Source organism: Micromys minutus, assembly GCF_963924665.1.
Source record: "Micromys minutus genome assembly, chromosome: X".
Taxonomy (NCBI): domain Eukaryota; kingdom Metazoa; phylum Chordata; class Mammalia; order Rodentia; family Muridae; genus Micromys; species Micromys minutus.
Window position 1 is genome coordinate 80,372,187 of NC_137970.1, and position 18,334 is coordinate 80,390,520.

Sequence of the window (18,334 nt, forward strand, 5' to 3'; positions counted from 1 at the left end):
CCAAAAGTTTCTTCTGGGCAAAAGAGGAAGCAGGTGCCAGCAGTAGTTGTCAGAGGATTAGACTGCAAAGAAACAGGCTGGGCAATATTTCTAACCTATCTCTCACAATCCAGGATCTGTGTAGATATGCATATTTTATCTATCTATCTATCTATCTATCTATCTATCTATCTATCTATCTATCTATCATCTATCTCATTCTGGGAATAGAACTTGTTGCTTTGCACATGCCAAGAAAACCCTATCAAACTGGGTTACACATTTAGCCTCATGAGGATTTTAGCAGATGCCTTGAGAATCTAGGCATGGCTTCTCCTTCCTCAGATTTGCAGCCCACCTAACTGGAACTCTGCTGAGTATGGCAAACTCAGAAAATCTAGTTCTGCTACCCTTGAAGCTGGCAGGTCAAAATCCTGGTGATGAGGGGGTATGTAGTGGGACAGGAGGTGGAGAGCGGGACAGGGAGTTCTATGGGGAGTAGTGTTGGTGGGTGCTAAGCCCTGTATATGACAGAAGAATGTTGAATACAGAAGATAGTGTTTGATCATCAGGGTGCTAGCTTGCTTATTTCATAACCAAAAGCACACTCTAGTGCCGTTGCTGTCAGTAAAGGTGGAGCTGACACAGATGGGTAGGGCTTTTTATTGTTGCCAGTGGTGGTTTGAATACGCTTGGCCCAAGGGAAATGGGACTGTATTAGGAGGTGTGGCCTTGTTAGAAGAAATGTGTCACTGTGTATGTAGGTGGCTTTGAGATCCTATGCTTAGGTTCCACCCAGTGCGGAAAAAAAAAAAAACCCAAAAACAAACAAACAAAAAAAAAAAAACCAAATAAACAAACAAAAACCAAAACCAACCAACCAAACAAACAAAACTCTTTCTTCTAGCTGCCCATTAGACAGTCCTTTCCCGACTGCAGTTGGATCAAGATGCAGAACTCTGGGCTCCTTCTCCAGCACCATGTCTGCAGGGGTGCTTCCATCCATCCTTCCTCCCATGATGATAGTGGATTAAACCACTAATTAATGCACTGCCCCACTGCTGTTAGCTACCCTGGCTTAACTGTTTCTCCTGTGAGGGGCCCCCTCGAAATCATAGCGGCTCTAGATCATACCTGTCTTTAATTTTTTTTAAAAAAAAATGAAGAAATAACTTACCAGGGCCTGGTGGGCCTGGCAGACCGGGTAAACCTGGCAAACCAACCCTGCCAGGTAGACCAGCTTCTCCAAAGTTGGTATGTCCTGGGTTTCCTTGGACTCCTTTGAGGCCTGGAAATCCCTGAGGCCCTAGGGCCCCGGGAAGACCTGGAGAGATAAGCCCACACCAGAGGACACTACTGTTTGGGTATATTCCAGTCAGCAGTATGTATACAAAACAACACAAGGGAAGAATTTGGGAAACCATTTGCTCTTCTCTTTCATGACAGCTAGGGAAATTTGGAGGGGGGGGGCGACAAGTTAGCCTAACTGTCAGGGAAACTGTGGTTAACATGTGATGAAAAGCTAGATTTCCAGTCTCTCACTTTCATTTTTTCTACTTCAGTGCTGCCTTAAAAACACAAATGTCTTTACAGGGGCCACTCTCTAAGGAATTTAGAAACTAGTGACATTAATAGACCCACATCTGAGGGTTTATATTAGGGACAGCTCTGTCTTCTAGATTCTGGCATGCTCTTTTTCTTCCATATCCAATGGAATATAGTTCCTGCATTGCTGGGTTCATCCAAAGGATGCTGGGGGCATTGTGTGCTACAGTTAAGTCTATGGGAGGGTCTGGATATAGATCTTATCTCTTCTCATCTTTCTATCAGTCTATTTGTCTATTTATCTAGTATATCATCCATATCTCTACATTCTATCTCATGCTGAGAATAAAACCCATTGCTTTGAACTAGCCAAGGAATTATCTTCAACTGAGCTACACCTTTAGCCACTCCTTCATGAAGGCTTTTAGTAGTCATCTTGAGGAGGATTCACGCATGGCCAGCTTCTCATTTGTTAAAAACTCTTGACAAGTCTAATATTGGATGATACATCCAGTGAAGAGAGGGCTTCAGCTACTCATCCCAGATTGCTAGTTATTTCCAGCCTCAATGGCAGTCTGGAATTGTCTTTCCATCTCTGATACTCATTGATCTCAATGGAAAGGTGCTTACCTGGGCCCTCTCTACACATACACTAACTAGCTTTGAGCTAGTTATGGGAGAATTTACTGACCAGTCTATTCTTCCTTTGACCTTAGTCAGGCATGTTATTGGATTCTTAGTGATAGAGGAAGATGCTAGGAATTCGAGTACAGAGAGGACTGTTCAATGCGGAGAGTAGATTAGTCTGTTTCACCTGTTAATGATGAGAGACCAGGGGTGCCAGAAGGGCCACGTTGGCCTTGGATGCCTTCATCTCCTTTAAGGCCTGGGGGGCCTGGCTCACCAGGGTCTCCAGGATAACCTGGCATTACATTGAAAACAAAAACAGTAAACAAACACAATGGATCACACTTCCTGCTAAATGCCTGACAACTGGCAGGCTCTTTGTTGTGATTCCCAGGTCTCCTAGATGCTAGTGGTCTTAACTACCAATAAGCCTACCAGAAATAAGCCTCTGACAATATTTTACTTTTTAAATTGTTCTCATATAACCCAGGCTGGCCTTGAATTTACATTCCTCCTGTTTCAGATTTCCAAAGTCTGGAATTACAAAGCCATCCGGCACGTTACTGTTAATACTTAAAACCCGGTCTTGTTCAAGCCTTACTTTTCTGACAAGACCTATGAAGTACTAGGAAGCTTCTACTGCTGCTGCCTTAAATGTCAACAGTTGAGGTTAAGACGGTTAACAATGTTTTTTACAGTAATGCCATAGGTTTCCTAGGAGTAGAACATTGAGCATTTAGATCTCTGGCAGAGGCTATAAAGAGTAGACTATACCCAGTGACTAGGATAAGGACAGAAGAGAACAAAATTTCTAAGTATCTTACTGTTCATGTCTCTTAGCAACTAGATCAGCATTGTGCTTGGGATCATCTACATGAGACATTGCACTTTCTATAGTTTTAGGCTAAAGGCAGTCCAGCTGAGGAGGATATCAATTCTTTAAGCCCTATCAGGAAAACCTTTCTGCCAACTAAATTCAGGCCTAGGAAAGCCCAAATTCTTGTCTTGATGGATCAACACACTCAACACACACACACACACAGAGAGAGAGAGAGAGAGAGAGAGAGAGAGAGAGAGAGAGAGAGAGAGAGAGAGAGAGAGAGAGAGAGAGAGAGGCTGGACTTGGAATCTCTGTTTAAGAGATTAGAATTCCATTCATTCAGTAAATTCAGGACTTGTCAGTGGACCTTGATACTGTCAGGAATTCAGTGGGTGACAATGTATCATTTCAACAGTTACAGGAGCTACAGAATTTAACACTTTCTCTTTTCTTCTCCAATCAAATCAATAAAGAGTAGCACCTGAGATCACAGTGCCATCTGCATCAGTGAAACTGTCTGGGCCTCGCACACCAATGCTACCCTTTTCACCCTGAAAAGATGAAATAGATTATACACAAAAGATGTCTTGACTCCATCACCCAAGATCTATGTGCCTTCAAAGCAAAACCCAAGGAATGTAGAAAGTCCTTTCCTCCTTGGCTCATTTCCAGACTCATCTGGTTCAGAGGTTAATTTCTAAGGACAATAAATTGAAGGTGAAGGTGACACAAGGTAGCAGGATCTGCAAAATTTCAAGGACTAGAGCTCTCAGTTTGTTTTTGTAATACCACCATAAGACAGTCTGTTTCTCGACCTAGGAAATGTATCACAACACAGATAACACAGCTAAGGAGAAAACTGAACTCAATCTTTTTCTTCTGTTCTCAGCAGGCCTAAGATTCTAAAGGATACTACTCTTGTTTAAATAATGGCAAAGGAAGTCGAAAAAGTCCTAATCTTCACAAATACAGACTCAGCAACTAAAATATTTTTCAGAGAAATACCCAGAGTGGGTCTTAGGGTAGGCAGTAATAGGATGCATTGTCAGTAGAGAAATTTAAACACTAAATGCTGGTAACATGTGAGAAATGATTATCATATTTATGTACAGCATGGGGTACATGCATTTCATAAGAAAATAAAATGACATCTAAAACACCAGAATATTAAAAATACTCTATTTCATATGTAGGCATTTATAAGAATCCCTAATATTTTTCACTTCTAAAATCTGGGAGCTGTTTTTCCCAATGATATTACCTTAATTCCTGGGAATCCGTTAGTCCCAGGAAAACCTGAAATCCCCTTCTTTCCCTGGTGATAGAAACATAGTTATCACGAAGTCCACATAAAGTAATTAAGGGGGCTGGCCTGTGGATTAGGCCAGGGCAAATTGTACAGGAATTTTGCAGTCATTCAGACTGTGTACAGCTTTGTACATTTCTCCAGATGACAATATGGCTTCTGGTAGTCAACTTGCATAGTAAAGTGCATGAGAGTCACAAGAGTAGGGATGTAAGCAAGCTAGCACTGCTAACCCTTGATAACATGCCACCATACATTACTGCACTATGGTACAGCAAAACACAAAATGTAATGTAACAGTGGTTATTCATCCCTTTGGGTAAAAAGAACAAAAAAACAGAGTCTCTAAGATTATAAAATTATATTATTAAAGAGAGCAGATGATGTACATCATAAGCAGCATTTTCATTTGGCTGTTTTAAAGAAAGCAAAGGATATTTTGATTAGGATTTTGTATATGGAAGCTTTAGAGATATTACTCAAAATACCTGTTTCCCAGGATGACCTTGTATTCCTTCTGAACCCATGGGACCCTGTAAATTGAAGAACCACACCTTAAAAAAATGAATACATCACACTAGGGAAAAAAGCCTGCTAGACTCACATAACAAAGTTATGAGTAGTAGCTCCTAAACCCAGGTAAGAAAATTATCCTAGACTTGGCTTAATGACTTCTTTCTAAGTATTAAACCAGTAGGATGAATAGCTTCATGGAACATTTTTAAAGAGCTAAGTAAAGTGAGATATTAGAAGGCCCTTAGTAGAAGGGTTGGGTGGTATTATATGTAGTTCCATTGGTTCCAAGTTAGAGGATTCTAAATAGACTATTGCACAACCTTTTGTCTGTTACCACAAACATATTCTTTGTTGGTGGTTATGAGTTTTTCAAGACAAAGGATAGGGGATAACAGATAAAGAAATGACAGGGCAATGAGGTGTTAATTTAAGTTTAAATACTTAAAGAGCTTTAACACCCTCATGGACAAATTAAAAGCACAATTTTCTAAAACATGCTTATGCAAAATAAAGTTGACTAATTTCTTAAAACCTAAGGTATCAGTTCCTGAAAGCTAAAAATCAGAAAGATTGATAATTGTTTCTCCATTCAAAATAAAATAATTTTAGAAAGCGCCGACTCCAAACATTATTCACTTTGTTCTAGAAAGTTTCCAGACTTGTTTATGTCCTATAAAGATTACACTTGGCACTATTCTATTCCTGTTCTACTTCTTGCCTGTACCCTCTTAGAGCATAATAGAATAAAAGCAAGAAAACATGTGTGTCATTATTTTAGCCCAGAAGAAACTTATATATGAATGTCAGAAATGCAAGTAGACTATGCAGCCACCTAGGTGTAGTGCTTACATCATTCCTTATTCAAGGAAGCCATTCAGTCAAGAGAATGAGGATAAATGGAGAGGCAAGCCTGCTAGAAAGTTGAGAAAAGTAGCTTAGCTAGACATCAAGTTACATGAGTAAAGGGCCAAACAAGAAATAATGTGAAGACAAGAAAGAGCTATATCTCCTTCACAAAAGAAAAAGAAAACAAAAAGAAAAGAAAATAGATCAAGGGATTTGACAAACTCAGACAAATGACATTCCAGGTTCATACCCTAGGTCCTGGCAAACCGAGGATCCCCCTTTCTCCTTTTTCTCCAATAGATCCAAGTTCCTGAAGGAAAAGAGAAGCCATGAATGATAACATTCATTTTCTCATTGGGATGGTGTGATAGCACATACCTGTAATTCCAGCTCTTTGGAGGCAAAGGCAGAAAGATTGTGAGATGGTAGAACATGAGGCCAGCTTTGGCTACACGGTGTATGTCAGGTTAGCTAAAGCTAACTAGCAAGACTATATTTCAATCAATCAGTCAATCAATCAATCAGTCAATCAATCAATCATTTATTCACTAATTGCCTGGCTCTATTCAAAGGAAGGGGGCAATTTCAAACTAGCTCTACTGATTACTTAGGGAATGCTCTTTGGTTTTTGGACTATTCATTGAGTGTTACTATGTGTCTCTAAAAGTAACGTCTTTTCCCCTAAAATACTCCTACATGCCCTTGTAGCATCATGAGCTAACAACATGAAATAATAAAATTGCCTAAACCCCCACACTGATTTTATAGACCAGGAAAGTAACTTCCAGGAAGGATAAGAATCAATGAGAAAGCTGTGTCTTCTATGACTCCAGAGCCCTTTCTATTAGAAGCAGCTGCATTCTGCCATCTAAGAACTTGACTCTGTCAAAACAATGGAAGATTGTATAAATGTTTGGGAATTTCTACTAGAAGGAAAACATTTACATAAAAGAACTATAGCATCCTATTCCATGGGAAAGATATAGTTCAATCGACAGCTCCTTACTGGTACTGTTAAGTACCTTGTCACATCCTAAGAGTACACCAAAGGGGTTTGTTAGTTGGTAATTACTTCCTTTTGCATTGCCTACAAGAGCTGAGGACTTACATCCATGGATTTGATTTATGGGCTTTCTAGAGACAAGCAGAAAATTTAAGAAGCAATCTGAGAGAGAACTATGTCAAGTCTGGGTTCAGAGCCAACATCCAGGCCCCTAAGTTGTAGAAATAGTCATTATCAAAGTGAATAAAGTCTTTCATGGGAAACTTAAATCATTTGTAAGCTACTTAAAATTATGCATATTGGAGCATATATTTAATCAAGCAGCATTTATTCCCATTATAAAAGTAAAGGAGGAAATGTAGCTTTCTCAGGTACAAGTTTGTCAAAATTTGCTTACTGTTGATGCGGCATATCTCTCATTGTTCCCTTGGTGTCACCTGACTCAGCTGGTATGAGGACACTGTTTTGATCTCGCCTGTACATTTCTTCTTCTTTTTCTTTTTTACTTTTTAAATAATCTGTGTATTACCACAAGTACTACAACCTGGATGAATATTCCTGTGTCTCCTTGTAGACTCAAGAGTTAAAAAACAATCAATTGTGGGTCTTCTATTGCTTTTTCATTGAGGGGAGGGTATCTTTGAAGGGTACAGTTCAAATACAGCTTTGGTTACTACATCTCTTTTTCCTTCTCTGCCTTGACAGAGTTCAGCCCTTGTGATGGTTTATATATGCTCTTCCCAGGGAGTGGCACTATTGGAAGGTGTGGCCCTGTTGGAGTAGGTGTGTCACTGTGGGTGTGGGCTTTAAGACCCTCATCCTAACTGCCTGGAAGCACGTATTCTTTTTATAGCCTTCAGGTGAAGTTGTAGAATTCTCAGTTCTGCCTGCATCATGCCTCCTACCTTGATGATAATGTACTGAACCTCTGAACCTGTAAGCCAGCCCCAGATAAATGTTACCCCTTATAAGAGTTGCTTTGGTCATGGTATCTGTTTACAGCAATAAAATCCTAAGGCAGCCTTCATCCAGAGTCCAATTAAAAGAACTGTGACCACCTAACACAGGCTGGACTCCCCAGCTCCACCTTTTTTAAAAAGAGACAACATGAAGTTGGGTGCGGAGAAGGTGGGAGAACAGCTTGGAGGAGTTGGGGGAAGGGAATGAATGTGACTAAAATATAGTCTACGAAATTCCCAAATGTTAAATAAAAATATAATAAAAAATCAGGTGGAATGCAAACTTCTTTGAAATCTTGGCCTCCTTCACCCCCATATTTCAAATTGGAAACCAAGCCAGGTATGGTGGCTCTCAACCTTAATTCCAGCACTCAGGAGGCAGATGCAGGCAGATGTGAGTTTGAGCAAACCTTGTCTTTAAAAAGAAAACCCAAAAACAAAACAATAACAACCCCCACCTCAAACCAATCAAATTGGAAACCAAGGTGTGCTGCCACCTGGTGGAAACTATTTAGTGGCCTCTAAGGTTGAATAATTCAAGTAACCTTCCCTGACCTGTCCAAAAATGTTCCAGTGCTGCCCCAAACTCTTTAGTCACAAAGACTAAATATAAGAAAGTCTTGTAAGTGGAACACCTTCCTCATGGTCTTTCCAGTCTCTCTCTGAAGTATGTTATTGCCAACTGCATATGTGCAAAGTAATCTGGTAAATACTTGCTGAATTAAGTACAGTACTGCCACAGAGAATCAAACTATGGCAAATGGTAAACGGCAACAACAACATACTTAGGAACTGTAACATGTCCTATATGCCCTTCCCAGGGATATAAATAGAAGGGTTGTTTTATATCTTCAAAAAGTGAGACAACCTGTATTTTTTCACCTTTATGAGGTCCAGAGTTTGTGAAAAGTATGAAGAAAAATAAATACGTGAAACGTGAACAAAGGAAACCCCCACTCTCCTTTTCCCCCCATTGAATATTTTCTTTAATTACATTTCCTGAATTCCCCTCCACTCCCATCCCCTCCCCTCTCCCTGCTTCTATGAGGGTGTTCACTCACCTATCCTCTTCCACCTCCCCACCCTGACATTTCCCTATACTGGGGAATTGAGCCTTGGCAGGGCCATGGGCTTCTCCTCCCTTTGATGCCCAACAAGGCCATCTTCTGCTGCATATGCAGCTGGAGCCATGGGTCCCTCCATGTGTTTTCTTTTCTTTCTAGTCTGTCTCTCTGTCTCTCTCTCTGTCTCTCTCTCTCTCTGTGTGTGTGCCTGTCTCTGTCTGTTTCTGTCTCTCTGTCTCTCTCTGTCTTTCTATGTCTCTGTCTCTCTCTTAGAGCCAATAAAAGATAAATGGCTTGGCCAGTTCCTGGGCCATGGTCTCAGCTTGTCTCCCAGCACAGGGAGGCACTGTTCTGAGACCCAGCTGAACAAACTGTTTTAAATGGATATCCTGAGACCTGACCCTTTACTGTTGGCCTTGACTCAAATAGGCCTGCCATGGCTGTCCCCACCTTCCCACTCCTCCAAATCCCAGAAGAATTCTTAGGGCACTAGCTTAGCTTTCCAGCCCCTCCTACCAGCTCCCTCCACTTCCCTCCAGCTTCTGGTGCTGCTTTTTGTTTCTGAGGAAGCTCAGTCAGGAGTCTTCACCTAATCAGGTGTTCCCTCAGATCTACTGACTACTTAACCCTCAGGATTTGCCAGTTTTATTTCTGCTCTCTCCCTGAACATTGCCATTTTAGCATCTCCTGTATGTCCATAGTCCTTGGATAAAGGGCACATGTGTAATCAATTCTGACAACTTCCATGGAGAGACCTGTGGCCTACAAGTGTAGCATGCTGCGAGGAACAAACGAGGTAAAGTGGGTGAAGCTGTGACAAAGCCAGAAAATTGAGGATTTTTTTCCCCTTAACTGTCGGGACTGCAAGAGAAAGAATACAAGTCATACACCTGTCAGATTGGCCATTTTATCTCCTGCAAAGATTCCAGCTAGAGTGGGAAGAAAGGGAAATACTTTGATTCCCTAGAGATTTTTGTCCTCCACGGGGCTTTGCTTTTCAGTAAGCATTGGTTATTGAAAGCTGGTGTGATGACGGCTTTAGGTTTGAAAAACCTCATGACAGTTCACATATGCTATCGGCTTTCCTCTGGTAACTTTGCTGTCAGGCAAATTAAGGTATTCATGAACATCCGCATTAAGCAGGTAAACAGAAGAGCGAAGGCGGTTTATGATTTAGCTACGGTCACCCACTGAATCCATGGAGCAGTGAGCTGAGAACCATGTCCTTGATTTCTGTTCTATGCAATATGGTATGATATGCAAAACGAAGCATTTCCCCAGCTTTGATGCTTTTTTGTTTCCAGCTAGGGTTTATGTTTTTCAACCAGAACTGGGAAAGATTGCAAATACTGAGCTGGGAACAGTACTGCAGTTTATCAGCACGTATTGTCGTCAGCCAGTCTCTTTAACAGGCATAAAGGAAATGTGTCCATACTGCGGTGGAGGAGATCCTCCCAGGTCTAAGTACAGAAAGAGGGAGGGAGGGAGCATGAGTCAGTGAATCCTAAATCCCGGAGCAGCAGAGATCATTAAATCTTGGCAATTAAGAGCCAAAACACCTCCTCTGGATGAGCTGGACGGCAGGGGGCAGTATGGTATGAGCAAACACACTCACTGCCATCACTCAATGAATGAAGACAGGACTTGTACTTCTGCACCAGGTCCACCTTGTGTATATTATGGCTTCTAGTTTAGCAGTTTTCATATTTATGGGATTCCTGGGTTTGTGAATGTGTGGATCTCTGCCTTGCGACTTGTCACGAGCGCTTTTTCTTTTGTTTCTTTTGTTTGTTTTGTACAATTCCGGTGTGTTCCTTTTTGTTTTATTTCTATTTTATTACATTTTATTATTGTCTCTTAGAAGCCTGTTTGTTTTCCAATGGGAGGCAAAAGGGGGATGGAAATGGATGGGAAGGAACTGGGAGGAGTAGAGGGAAGGGAAACTGTAATCGAGATGTATTATGTGATTTAAAAAATCCATTTCAATAAAAGGAAAAAAATAGCTAAAATGATTAAGCAACACTTATTCATTCTGATAAAAGAAAAAAAAAAACAACTAAGAAACAAAACCAGCAAAATTCAATACTGAATGGCAGTCTCAGCTCTCCAAGTAGTTATGTGCGTCTTTGGAGAAGGCTCTTCACCTGCTCAGGGCATGGTGTCCTCCACAGGACAAGAGGGACCAACCTGGACTCACCTCACAGGGATAATACCAGGTGACTAGAGTCTGTACAAAATGCTCTACGGAGAACAGTGCATTCCTCATTCCCAAACCTCCTTGCAAAATGCCATCTGATACAAATATACTACGGTACTTGCAATTTTCCAGTAGCTGTACTTTAAAAAACCAAAATAAAGATTTTAATGATCCAAATCCACACACACACACACACACACACACACACACACACACACACACACACACACACACACAATAGGAACTGTCTCAAATTACTCTATCCACACTGGTGTTTTTGAGTCCAGTGAGTATTTGTTTATAGTACAAATCATCTTATTTTAGATGAGCCACATTTCAAAAGCTTGGTCGGTAGCCACATATAGCTGCAGATTATGTCATTATATGGCAAAGAAAAACTTCAACACAGTGTAATTTGAGCCCCAGATAGAAGGCCAGCTATAACCACTGCCATATTGCACATATACAGAAAATATTTCAGCAGTTTTCTAAAGTTCCGGTGCTGGAGTGGAGTCTAAGGTGGGGGTGTTCTACCTCCAACACCACGGCTCACTTCCTTTCCCATTCACCAGCTGCAAAACTGATTAAAATCACGGGCATAGAACAAATGATTCTCTGTTTCTTTGTTTCTGTGGGGTAACAGGAGCCCTGATGGGAGCAATCTGTGCCACTGGCTCCTCCGACTGTGCTTCCTGACCACTTGGTGAGACACCAAGTATTTAAAGTACTGCTAGGAAGGACTACAGTCTGCAGGTATTTCCACTATGTGGGCAAGTGGGGACAGGCCTTGGTATCATGGATTCCTCATTTTCCTTTGGTCTCTAATCCAAATCTATGAAAATTTTGTCAGCTTTTTCTGAACACATTTTGTAATATAAGAGATGACCAATACTTTACGCTTATTGCAACTAGTACGTTTTCAATGCATACTGTCAAGCCCTTGAAAAAAATCAAGTACTGACTAAAAAACATATTCACATGGTTTTATGTAAAATTTATTTTAATGTCTGAAAAAACAGTACTGACAAAAATGTATAATTTTAAGCAAAAAATGTTTAAAATCTTTACATTTATCTTTGTTTTGCAAAATAAAGTCGTTTAAAAAAATAAAAAAAAAACATATGCTTAAAAAAAAAAAAGAAACAGGATTCTGGCATAGCTGCCTTCCACAGGGCCCAACAAGTAGCTGAAAGATTCATTTGCTGATACTTACGTCCAACAAATGGACAGAAGCCAGCGCTCCCTGTGGTTGAATTAGGGAAAGGCTAGAAGAAGCTGAGGAGGAGGACCAGCAGTCTCAAGTAACCTGGACCCCCGAGATCTCTCAGACACACTGAGCCACTAACAACAGCTGCTATGAGGACCCCAACAAACACAGCAGAGGACTGCCTGGTCTGGCCTCAGCGAGAGAAGATGCACCTAACACTTGAGAGACTTGAGGCCTCAGGGAGTGGGGAGGCCCGGAGCTGGGGGAGGAGGAATGGGATGAGGAACTGTTGGAGGGTAGCCCAGGAGGGAAATAACGACTGGACTGTTTAAAAAAAAAAGAATTTTTTTTTTTAAATAAAATATTTACTCAGAAAAAAAAAAAAAAAAAAAAAAAAAAAAAGAGATGACCAAATGCAATGCTGTGGCCTTGTTTGGGTTCTCACATAAACAAGGCACCTGAAAACTACATTTATGATCATAGATCTCTGCCTGCTTGGCTAATACCACATGATGACTAATTGTTAAGTTTTCAAAAAGTCCTTACTTTTGAGAAATACAGAAGTATTTATGATGAAATAGGCTTCACATAGAGCACGTGTTGCTGCTAATTATGGAAGCAAGGCAAAGTGTACCCCCAAAAATCATGATGCCATTGTTTTTGTATGTGTTTGAAATGTCCCACAAGAAAATGTTTATCTTTCCCTCTTGCCTCCATTTCCATTGCTATTACCATGGTCTGAGCTATCACCAGTGTCTTCTGCCTGGATTTCTTACTGCTCCAGATCCTCCAGTCTCTCCCTTACCCAGCCATAATGATCTTAGCAACATAACCCAGGGATGAGGAGATGGGATAAAATGCTTGTCATGCAAGTGTGAAGAGCAGAGTGAAGATTCCCAGAACCCACTTAACAGACGGGAAGGCATGGTAACACCCTGTAATTCAAGCACTCAGAAGACAAAGGAAGGGATCCCTGGGATGACCATGATTCTGCAAGAGACCCTGCCTCAATAAACAAAGTGGAGAACAGTCTAGGAAGATATCCAATGTCATATTTGGTCTTCCACACACATGTGTACATGCATGAATGTGCACTTACACACAAAGGTGTGCACTCACACACATACACACACATACAATTACACACACACACACACACACATAGCATCTCATGACACTCCAAATAAAAGCCACAATTGACTTCTGAAGCTAGCTGTGACCTGATTCTGAAGTCTCTGCTTGTTTATTGGCATCTCTCAGTTTGTCCTTTCCTTTCCTTTCCTTTCCTTTCCTTTCCTTTCCTTTCCTTTCCTTTCCTTTCCTTTCCTTTCCTTTCCTTTCCTTATTTTTGAGATAAGGTCTTGAAGTGTAACACATGGTTTCTGAGAACTCCTGGTGATGCTTCTGCCTCAGCCTCCTAATTGGTGGGACAATAGTTATGTGCTCCCCATACTGGGTCCTGACCACTCACCTTGCTGGGCCTCTGAAGTGCTGAGCAAATCAACCAACCACAGGTGTTGATCTTTATGGTACCCTCAGCCTATAAACACTTTTTATAATATTTGCATGACCTGCTACTTCATATTATAGAGTTCTCAGCTTGTATAGAACTTCTTTCAGAAGAGAGAGGTTCCTGTTGACCACACTTTCCCAAGTGTTTTCTCATCTAGACTTCATTACTGTATCCCTCTTCTGTCTTGTATATATCACCATTGTATGGACATTTTTTTGGCTGAGTTTTCTTTGTACCAGTGGGAATAGAACTGAGGGCCTTGGGAATGCAAGACAAACAGTGTACCAATGAGCTACATCATGAGCCCTGCATTTGCTATTGATTCCTTGCTTGTTTTGTACATTCTTAATCATTTTTCCATTAGAATGTAATATTAAGGACAGAAGGGAACTTTTACTTAGTTGCTCTCATAGCCTCAGAGTTCAGTAGAAAAGCTGGCACATAGAAGTCTTTTGAAAACATCTGCTGAGTGTAAGCATCTTAACTAGAAAGGAAGATAGGAAAGTAAAGATAGGATTACTTGGAACAGATATTGTTTACTGAACATTTGATAAGTGTCAGCTATGTTCAAAATTTTCTCTAGTGTGGCTAATCTCATTTAATCTTCAGATATAGCCCACTGCTCTCCTCTTTTAGTAGGTTAGGACAATAGTAAAAAAATATTAAGAGGTTCTTGAGCCAGAAGTCAAGCCTAGGTCTATTCTAACTCTAAAGTTTGAGCTGATAGCATCTAAAATACAGCTTCATGGAGAATTATGCTAAATGTTCCAGCAGGTCAGGAAACAAGAATATTTCTTTGAAGGTCTTCCGTGAAGATGGTAACATTTATAGCAATAACCATGGGAGATCTTTTTGTTAGCCATATTGTGCTTTTTATTTAATCAGACCCGGAATATATATTTACAAAGTAAGAAGCCTTACCGGGACACCTGGAGGGCCACTCATGCCTGGGAAACCTGGAGGCCCTGGTTCACCCTGGAAAATTAATCAAAGGCTAATGAGTGGTGACAAAAAGCAATGAACATGAAGGATCGATGCTCGTTCAAAGTACTTGAACTGCTCAGTAGAGAGACAGGAAGTGTGACTATCACACTATGGGACAGTGGTGTAGATCTATATGCTTGCTTGGATGCCTTAGTTTAGGGAGCTCCTTGGTCTATGGAAAAGTAAATGACTAATACTTAATCTCAAACACTCACATGAATTGGGGAATATAAGAATGGTTAGCTGTTGCATTTCTGGTGGAAGAAGCTGCTTTTAAAATATAGGCTACAAAGAAGAGAATGGTATCGAGCTAATGTTAATCAAAAATTGGAAAGAGACACATAATATTCTAATGTTCCTCTCCCTGAAGTGCTAATTAATCTTACACAGGCCATGGCAAAGCTCCCTATGGTTTAGGGATAAACTGGAGGGGTAAATAATCCTCCTACACACTCTTAGACTGGTCCCAAATCAAGAATTTTCCCAACATAAAGCTAGAGGGAACTGGGGTTGTCCACAAGGACAAAATTAAAGAAGTGAGACTTGATCTGTACCTATCTTGGTCCCCCTCACCATTGCAAAATTTAAAGGAACCTCAGGAAGGAATTGCAGGTTCCTGAACGATATCTGTGCACTTGAGCAGAATAGAACCACTGAAACACAAGCATGGAGACAATTATAGGCTATTGGACAGATGAAGTATAACCTTAAGCCATGGTGATTCAGGTAAGGCAAATTAGATCATCTTCTGCTGCTTGATATTTAAAGTCAACTATTTTCCTCCAGTGCTGTAATACAGCCCATGCCCCTGTGCAAGCTCGCTACACCTGACTTCTCTACCCCAGGACTTAGAACAAACCTTTGATGGCAAATAACTTCTTCAAAATGAAAACTCAAAAGGGACCATTTATACTTAATGTATTTAGTAGAAAATTTAAATACTGAGAAGTCTGGAATTTTTAGGGAAAAGATCAAGCATATAATGCCTGTTTCAAGTTATTTGGCAGATTAAAAAATGAATACTCAAGTCTGAGGCAAAAAATAATAATTCTTACAGGAATAGTGAGATACAGGTACACTAACATCTATCTATACACCAGAAAAAAACCCTCAGGATTTTCAGAATTCTTTCCATAAAGGACAAAACAAAGACAGCTTTATCTTCCCTTCCAAAGAAAAACCCACTACTTCTCTTCTGGAATTGGCTCAGGTTAGTCTGAATATTAGACTTGAATTTGAGTATTAGGTTCTGTTAATTTTTCCTATAATAAATGTTTACTACCTTGGAACCCTTCTTCCCTTTGGGGAAGCCCATGAATTCTAATTCCCCAGTAGATGGTGGTGGTCCTGCAGGGCCAGGGAGGCCAACATCCCCCTGTAGAATCAAAGAGACCATTGAACAAAGGATAATCATACAGATAATATTTGCAAAAGTTCAACTTGTCTTCTTTATGCAATCCACAAATAAACTGTCCACTTTACCCTTGTGCTAAGTTTAAAAAAAAAAACAACAAAATTTCACTGATAAGGAATTAAGAAGAATGTTAAGCCCAACAGTGAGTTGTGCAGATTTATGGAGAAGGGAAAAGGCAAATGGATGAGGGAAAAAAGCCAAAACAGATTCACAGTTGCATGATCATACACAAAGAAGTAATGGGAAGGGAGCCACATGAGATTTAGGCAAGGGGAATGGCTGCCTCCTGCCAACAGTGATAAGACTCTATCAGATCTGTGTAACTTGTATTCATTCCATAGGAGGCATATGACTGTGTGCCACCAAAGGTAGCTATGGATGTGTCACAACACAAAATTATAAACTTGTTTAAAAAGTTATGAGAACTCCCCTACATTGAGATCTTCTTTTAGTGAAATTGTACCACAACGTCAAAAGGTTGGACATGTCTGATTGGTTCAAAGGTGGGAAGGAAGGGAAAAGAATATTAAAAGAGAGACTAAAGGTTTGGAGATATGGCTCAGTTGTTAAGTGCACATACTGCCCTTGCCAAAGACCCAAGTTCATTTCCCAGCGCCCACATCAAGCAGTCTGTAACCCCAGCTTCCAGGGATCTGACATCTTTTTTCCTGTGGGCACCATCACTCACATGTCAGACACAAACAGATAAGGAAAGTTTAAAACAGAGAGGGGGGTTAAAATAAGAGACGGAGAAGAGGTAGGAAAGTATGTGTATGCATATTTGTATGTATACATGCTTGTGGATGGAAGAGGGGAGGGAAGAGAAGGTTAGAGAGAAGACAGGAAGCAGAAAAATAGCAGGCAATAGTATACAAAGAGGAGCCGAGAAGTGCCTAGGTGGAAGAGTACATTTTAAGAGAGTATTTTTAATAGAGGCAATATAGACTTAGACATAGGAAGAAGGGAAACGAAAATTTTTGAAAGAAAAAAAAAACCTCCAAAAGCCCACGTGTATGGCGTGGGCTCATATAGCTCTCAATGGCTCTCCTAGGGGACCTATGTGAGATGGAGAAGGTCATATTCTAAGGCAGAAAACAAGTTCATTTATACATGTGTGCATATATGTGTAACTACAGACATTTATTGCAGCATGTGAGATGTGGACTGTATTTTCAGAAACTATTTACCTTGATTCCTTTTTCTCCTTGGAAACCTAACCCCATATTTCCCTGGGGCACAAGGGTACAGGGGAGAAAAAGAAAATCAATTACTAATAAGCCCCAACAATTTAAATTGGAATATGTTAGTTTTATTTTTTAACTAGAAAATAGAAATAAACCAGTGTCTTTATGGAAGAAAAAAAGAGAACTTAATGGCAGGAGATATGTAATCCCAAAACATACTTACATCAGGACCAGGAAGTCCAGGGAGGCCTGGGGGACCCTAGGTTAATCAAATAGAAAGGAATTAGCATTTCTTAATTATTGACAAAAATCCCAACCAACCAACCAGACAAACAAACAACCATGGCGATGCTGGATGATAGAGTACAGAGATATGTTGGCTCCCTGCTCAATGCAGTGATGCAGATTGGCTCTGTTACAGTGAACCTTTAGCTTCATCTCTCAGGGTTTCTTTTGAAATGATTTTTATTTTTAATTATTTGTACCTGTGAGCCCAAGTGTGGCTTTGTGCACAAGAATGCAGTATCTGTCCACCAAGGCTAGGAGATCATGATTGGATCCCGTGGAGCTCCTGGAGTTTACAGGCAGTTGGTGGTTGTTGTTAGTTACCATATGTGGATCTAGGAATGAAACTTGGGTCCTCTGTAAGAGTGGTATGTGCTCTTAGCCCTTGGGCTATCTTTCCAGTCCTTCTCTTTATTTCTTTTATTCTCCTTTGACATCTTCCAAATTATCCTGGTAGTCACACTCATGTGAAGGTTGTAAAATAGCATGTGTTATCCTCATAACATACTAGGTGAAGTTCAGACACAGTAGGAAGTAGCAGGATTTATGTATTGGTGAGAATGATCTGGGGACAGGGCCTTCCCAGAACCAGAGAAGGCTAGCTATGTGCTTCCTTTACCAGTGACAGTTTTAGCATCAGAAACACAGGTAGTTCCAGATGTCCAAATGCAGGACTGAGAAAAAATTGGAACTATCCTTAGAAGAGTGATGATAGTAGTTGGTATGATTAATTAATTAATTAACAATGCCTGACATAATGAGGGAGCAGAGGCAATGATAGATGTGTCAAGTATCTGTCTTCTCTTGGCTTCATCTAATGTTGAGCTATACCAGTAATTTTAGGAGCACAGACTAGGTGATTAGAAAAAAAATTCAAAACAAAAA

At 40.4% G+C, this 18,334-nt stretch overlaps 1 protein-coding gene across 1 annotated transcript in view; it reads right to left on the bottom strand.

Annotated features, from left to right (window-relative positions):
* Nucleotides 1-18,334, bottom strand: part of COL4A6 (collagen type IV alpha 6 chain) — a gene marked incomplete at both ends in the record, with an annotated part of 329,278 nt that overhangs the window by 39,065 nt on the left and 271,879 nt on the right. Inside the window, 10 exons of the mRNA XM_080910167.1 lie at nucleotides 1,157-1,303; nucleotides 2,339-2,446; nucleotides 3,453-3,522; nucleotides 4,233-4,286; nucleotides 4,766-4,810; nucleotides 5,890-5,949; nucleotides 14,504-14,557; nucleotides 15,849-15,941; nucleotides 17,168-17,209; nucleotides 17,388-17,423. Coding sequence (XP_080766293.1) covers nucleotides 1,157-1,303; nucleotides 2,339-2,446; nucleotides 3,453-3,522; nucleotides 4,233-4,286; nucleotides 4,766-4,810; nucleotides 5,890-5,949; nucleotides 14,504-14,557; nucleotides 15,849-15,941; nucleotides 17,168-17,209; nucleotides 17,388-17,423 — 709 coding nt within the window. The remainder of the gene's footprint in view (nucleotides 1-1,156; nucleotides 1,304-2,338; nucleotides 2,447-3,452; nucleotides 3,523-4,232; nucleotides 4,287-4,765; nucleotides 4,811-5,889; nucleotides 5,950-14,503; nucleotides 14,558-15,848; nucleotides 15,942-17,167; nucleotides 17,210-17,387; nucleotides 17,424-18,334) is intronic.